The sequence below is a fragment of the Meleagris gallopavo genome, unplaced genomic scaffold (assembly GCF_000146605.3).
Source record: "Meleagris gallopavo isolate NT-WF06-2002-E0010 breed Aviagen turkey brand Nicholas breeding stock unplaced genomic scaffold, Turkey_5.1 ChrUn_random_7180001888617, whole genome shotgun sequence".
Classification (NCBI taxonomy): Eukaryota; Metazoa; Chordata; class Aves; order Galliformes; family Phasianidae; genus Meleagris; species Meleagris gallopavo.
Window position 1 is genome coordinate 1 of NW_011152387.1, and position 5561 is coordinate 5561.

Here is a 5561-nt window from a genome sequence, read left to right on the forward strand (position 1 = left end):
GAGTGGTGGTGGGCGGGGCAGCTGTGAAGTGGGTGGGGCATTCAAATAGGTGGGTGGAGCTACAGGTTGGGAGCGCACGAGAAAAGGGCGTAGGCAACTGAAAGTGGGCGTGGCCTATGGACATAGTGGGCGTGGCCAGTTTTCCACTTGCACCCTGTAGGGAAACTGGGCATGGCTACGGTTTGTGGGTGTGGCCTATGGAAATAGTGGGCGTGGCCAGATTCTGCATATAGTCTCTAGACAAAGTGGGCGTGGCCTGTGGGCATGGTGGGCGTGGCCAGGCTCTGCATGTGACCACCAGGCAAAGCGGGCGTGGCCATTTGTGGGCGTGGTTTGTTGGTACTGTGAGTGTGGCCTGTTGGAAGTGGGCGTGGCCTAATGAAACTGGGCATGGTAAGGTCATGCACAAGTCTTGTAGGCAGAGTGGACGTGGGTACGGTTTGTGGGCGTGGCCTTTGGCCTAGTGGGCGTGGCCAGGTTGTGCGTGTGGTCCATTGGTAACATGGGCGTGGTCGCTTGTGGGCGTGGCCTGTGGGTCCAGTGGGCGTGGCCTATTGACAGCAGGCGCGGCCTGTAGTTATAATGGAGGTGGGCAGGTTCTGGGTGCAGCCATTAAAGTGGGTGTGGCTACGGGCTGTGGGTGTGGCCTGTGAGCACAGTGGGCATGGCCTCTTGACGGTGGGCGTGGCCTATGGACATCATGGGTGTAGCCAAGTTCTGCACTAGTTCTGCACTCCAAGTTCTAGAAAAGTGGGCGTAGCCTGCTGGTACAGTGGGCGTGGCTAGAAGCGTTATGGGCGTGGCCAGCCATGTGTGGGCGTGGCCTGGCCCCCTTTTCATCCCCATTGTCCCCCCTTGCAGAACCCGAGCCGCCCCCCAGCCTTCACCCCGGGGCTCTCCTCTACTGGGGGGCTCAGCACCAGCGTCTCCCAGCCATGGCTGACGCTTTGGCCCACGGTGCAGATCCTGGTTGGGCCAACGTGGCCGAAGAGCACCGCACCCCCCTCCTGCAGGCTGTGGCTGTGGTAATGGGGTGGGGGGTATCACCTTATTGGGATCCCAGCTGGGGGGAGGGGGTCACCCATCACCCTGATAATGATCTCCCCCCTTCTCCCACTTACAGAATTCGCTGCTGGGCTGTGAGTTCCTGCTGCAGAACGGTGCCAATGTCAATCAGAGGGACAGCCATGGGCGGGGGCCGCTGCATCATGCCACCATGCTGGGGCACACCGGGTTGGTGCCGGGAGGAGGGGGGGGTTGTAAATGGGGTGGGAGCAGTGGGGTGGGGTGCTCAGCATCCTTATGAGTGGTGGCAGTGGGGGGGGGTGTTCAGCATCCTTATGAGTGGTGGCAGTAGGGGGGGGATCCTTATCTTATGAGTGGTGCCCATCCCTGATGTGGCTGGATGGGAAGCTCAGCAGGGGCTGTAGAGGTCGCTCCTGGATGGTTGACCCCCAGTTCTCCATTTAAATGAACAGTGGCTGTGGTCACCCCTACAGCTGTGGGATAGGAAGCTCAGCAGGGACTGTTTTGCTCCCTAAATGGGTGACTGTTGCTGTGTGATCCCCAATTTAAAGGAGGGAGGTGGCTGTGGTCCCACCACCTCAGCCATGTGGGAGCCCCCAGGTTTGCTTCTGGATGGGTGACCCCAAACACCCCCATTCAAACGGATGGTGGTGGTGCCCAGCCCTAATGCCACCCACACTGGAAGCTCAGCAGGGACTGTCCTGTTCCATTCTTGGATGGGTGACCCCAAGTCCTCATTTTTGGATGGTGGTGGTGTTCACCCCCAGCGTGGTTCCCTCTGTGGGAAGCTCAGCGAGGGCTGCCCTGGTTTGTTCCTGGATGGGTGACCAACTTTTCCCTTCGGGGGATCCCCATTTTTTGGGGGGTATTCCCCATTCACTTTTGGAGTATCCCCCTTTCCTCCAAGGAAGGATCCCTAGTTGGGCAGACCTCCATTTACTTGGGGGGTCCTTCAATCCCCCCCATGTCCCAGAGCAGATTCTGTCCCATTTGATACCCAAACGGAGCCCCTCACCCCTAAGTCACAACCCCGTTGCCCACCCCCCCATATATATGTCCCCTTACCATACTGTGCTCCCCCTGCCCCATTGCAGCCTGGTGTGCCTCTTCCTGAAGCGTGGTGCTGACATCAACGCCGTGGATGCAGAGGGGAAGGACGCCCTCACCATTGCCATGGAATTGGCCAATGCTGATATCGTCACCCTGTGAGCCTCCTCCCCAAACTGGGTGCACCCATAGGTGGTGGGTGGATGGCACCTCAAGTTTGGGGTGTGTGACCCCCACCTCATTTCCTCCTATCGCTGATTTCCACCCCCCACCATCCCCCCCCTTCAGGCTGCGGTTGGCCAAGATGAGAGAGCTGGATGTGGCCCAGGGGCAGACCGGTGGGTTTTGGGGTCAATCTGTGGGTTTGAGGGTGAATCTCTGGGTGTTTTTCTGGCAGCTCTAGGATTCGTGGTTCGTCTTTGGGTATTGGGGTGGATCTCTGGGTTTTGGGGTCAATCTCTGTGATGTTGCGTCAGTCACTGGGATTTGGAGTCGGTCTCTATGAGTGGAGGCAAAGCTGTGGGTTTGGGGATGAATTTCTGTGGGATTTGAGGTCAGACTTTGGGTTTGGGAGTCAATCACCCCAAGTATGGGATATCCTTGAATCCAAGTTTTGGGGGGAACCCTTGGTTACAGGAAGGGAATAGGAGCTCCAGGGTGGGGAGGGGATTTGAGATTGGGTCAACCCTAAGAGTGGGAGCTCCCAGAGTTTGAGATTCTTCGGTGGGGACATTTTTTGAGGGTGTCCCTGTTTTAAGGTTCCCCACACTCATCTCCCCCTCCCCAGGTGATGACACCTACCTCGACATCTTCCGTGACATCTCCCTCATGGCTTCCGACAACCCCGAGAAGCTCAGCCGTGCCCCCTCAAAGCACTCCACCCTGTAGCTCCATCCCGTCGAGGGTCAAGCCCCTCTCTGCAGAGGCGGGCCGTGCCCCCTTTTATTAATTGAAATAAAGCAATGGCCTTATTTGTTCTCAGGCAACTGTTGGGGTATCTAGAATGGGGCTGGTTAAGGGACCTGGAACCACACCCCAGCAAAGCCCTGGTGAAGGTTGTAGAACAATTTTTTTCCTCCCCCCAAATGGCAATGAATGTGTCATCTAGAGCCACCCCTACCCCCTCAGATCTGCTGTCTCAAATGGGTTCTGATTGGGATACCTAGAACCAAATAGAACCAAATCCTGAAATTTGCTGTCTCAGATGGGTTCTCACTGGGTTGCTTACAACCAAACCCCCAAATCTGCTGTCTCAAATGGGTCCTGGTTGGGTTACCTCAAACCAGATCCCCAAAGCTGCAATCTCAGATGAGTTCTGGTTGGGTAACCTAGAACCGGTGGGTTTGCCATGTCAAATGGGTTCTGCTTGGGTAACCTAGAACCAGACCTCCCCTCCCCCCCCACCAAGGGTACAGAAGGAGAGACACAGCCCAGGGCAAGCTTTGTGGGAGATGAGGATTTAATTGGTTTAATTGGGTGGTGAGAGGGGAACTGAAGAGAGCTCAAGGCCTTTAGGTACTGGGTCAGGAACCCCCTCTGTGCCACTGCCATCGCTCCGGGAAGTGCGGAAGAAGCTGGGGAGGGTGAGGATGAGGAGGCTCCCAGCCAGGAGGAAGGCACCAGCAGCGAGGAAGGAGACCTTGAAGTCCCCAGTCAGGTCCCGCAGCCAACCTGAAAGAGAGCATTGAGGAATCCAGAACCCCAAATAAGGCACCCGCCATGACTGGTTCTAGGTCACCCAAATCCCACGACAAGCCAATGATGTCATTTTATGACCCCAAGTGATGGGAAATCAGGCCAAGAACCACTTCTACGTGCTTCCAACGGTAAGTTCCAGCTCCTCCAACTCCATGGAGCATCAATGATGTTGTTTTTGACCCAAAGCAATGGGAAGTTAGGCCAAGGATCCCCTCCCCCCACACGCCTCCATGACCAGTTATAGGTCACCCAACTCCATGACACCTAAATGGCATCATTCTATGTCCCAAAATGATGGAAATGGAGGTCAAGAACCACTCCTGGATTCTCCAGTGACTGGATCTAGGTCACCGAACTCAATGACACATGAGCAGAGTTGTTTTTTGACCCCAAGCGTCGGGAAATCAGGCCAGGAACCACTCCTGGGTGCCCTTCCTTGACTGGTTCTAGGTCCCCCCAACCCCATGACACCCCCAGCCCCATGCCAGACGCCCCATCCTACCAGCAAAAGGTGCTCCCAGCAGCGACCCGACGCTTTCGAACATCTGCATGAGGCCGATGGCGTGCAGCAGCCGCCCTGCTCCCACCACCTCGGCCACACCGGTGAACTGGAGCGGAACGATGGCACCGGCGCAGAACCCGTAAGCCAAAGCCAAAGCTGTCAGACCCCCAAAGGAAGTCCCCAAAGGGAGGAGCAGCAACGCCAAGCCCGTCAGCACGGACCAAGCAAAGAGGTGACGGAGCAAGGAGGCGGTGGGTCGGGCGGCCAGCAAACCAGCCACCACCCGCCCGACGCCGTCGGCCACCGCCGTCACCGCCATCACCAGCCCAGCACGTTGTTCATCACACCCCACTTCTTGGGCACGGGCTGGCCCGTGGACGTGGGGCACGTAGTAGCCAGCATCTACCAGCACGAAAGCCAAGGCGTAGCGCAGGAAGGGGCCGTGATGGAGCAATTCACGCAACCCGCCTTGGCCACGTGGTGCTGGTGGCCGTGGGGACTCCATCTCGATGGTGACATCCAAGGGGCGGAGCAAGGCGCCAGCCACCATCAGGTTAAAGGAGAGGGCGGCCAGGACGAGCAGAGACCCCCGCCAGCCGTAGGCATCCAGCAGGAGTGGGACGAGTGGCCCCAGGGCCAGTCCCACGACGCTGGCACCCGCCATGGCCAAACCGGTGGCCATCGCACGGCGCGTTGGGAAATAGCGGCTCACGGCCCCCAGGGAAGGGGTGAAGACCAACGCCCAGCCCAGGCCTGCCAGGAGACGTTCTAGGTCAGCCAAAGGGGTGAATGGTTCTAGGTCGCCCAATGGTTTAGGTCAACGAGTGGGTTGGGGTGGTTCTAGGTCAGCCAATGGGAAGGGGTGATTTGGGTCAAACAATGGGTTGGGGTGGTTCTAGGTCACCCAATGGGAAGGGGTGGTTTGGGTTCCCTAAAGGTTTTGGAGTCGTTCTAGGTCACCCAATGGGATGGGACGGGTTGGAGTGGTTCCAGGTCAGCCAAACAAACCATATGTTTTAGGTCACGGAACATCTCCCACCCTTCACCAAAAGAAGCCCGTGTTCTCGGTCACCCAACTCTCACCCCAATAACCCTCCTGCTCTGGGTCACTCAATCCCCTTCCCACCCCTCATCTGAAAAACTCTCGTGTTCTAGGTCACTCGATATCTCCCGCCCCTCCCCCACGGAACTCCACGCTCTAGATCATCCAACGTACCTGCCAGCAGCCCCACGCTGAGGTAGAGGTGGGACAGGCGGGTGGCAAAGGCCCCCAGGAGGAAACCCATCC

At 57.7% G+C, this 5561-nt stretch overlaps 2 protein-coding genes across 2 annotated transcripts; one reads left to right on the forward strand and one right to left on the reverse strand.

The window, feature by feature from the left end:
* The first annotated feature begins 29 nt into the window (after nucleotides 1–29).
* Nucleotides 30–3054, forward strand: LOC104916358 (arf-GAP with coiled-coil, ANK repeat and PH domain-containing protein 1-like). The gene is made up of 5 exons (XM_010727402.3): nucleotides 30–1025; nucleotides 1124–1233; nucleotides 2121–2231; nucleotides 2362–2411; nucleotides 2861–3054. The coding sequence occupies exons 1-5, from the start codon at nucleotides 810–812 to the stop codon at nucleotides 2959–2961; spliced, it is 588 nt and encodes a 195-aa protein (XP_010725704.1). The 5' UTR covers nucleotides 30–809; the 3' UTR covers nucleotides 2962–3054.
* A 487-nt stretch (nucleotides 3055–3541) lies between these two features.
* LOC104916359 (monocarboxylate transporter 13-like) lies at nucleotides 3542–5559 on the reverse strand. The gene is made up of 3 exons (XM_010727403.3): nucleotides 5490–5559; nucleotides 4274–5026; nucleotides 3542–3744 (listed from the first exon to the last, which is right to left on the reverse strand). The coding sequence occupies exons 1-3, from the start codon at nucleotides 5557–5559 to the stop codon at nucleotides 3542–3544; spliced, it is 1026 nt and encodes a 341-aa protein (XP_010725705.1).
* Between the last annotated feature and the right edge of the window lie 2 nt (nucleotides 5560–5561).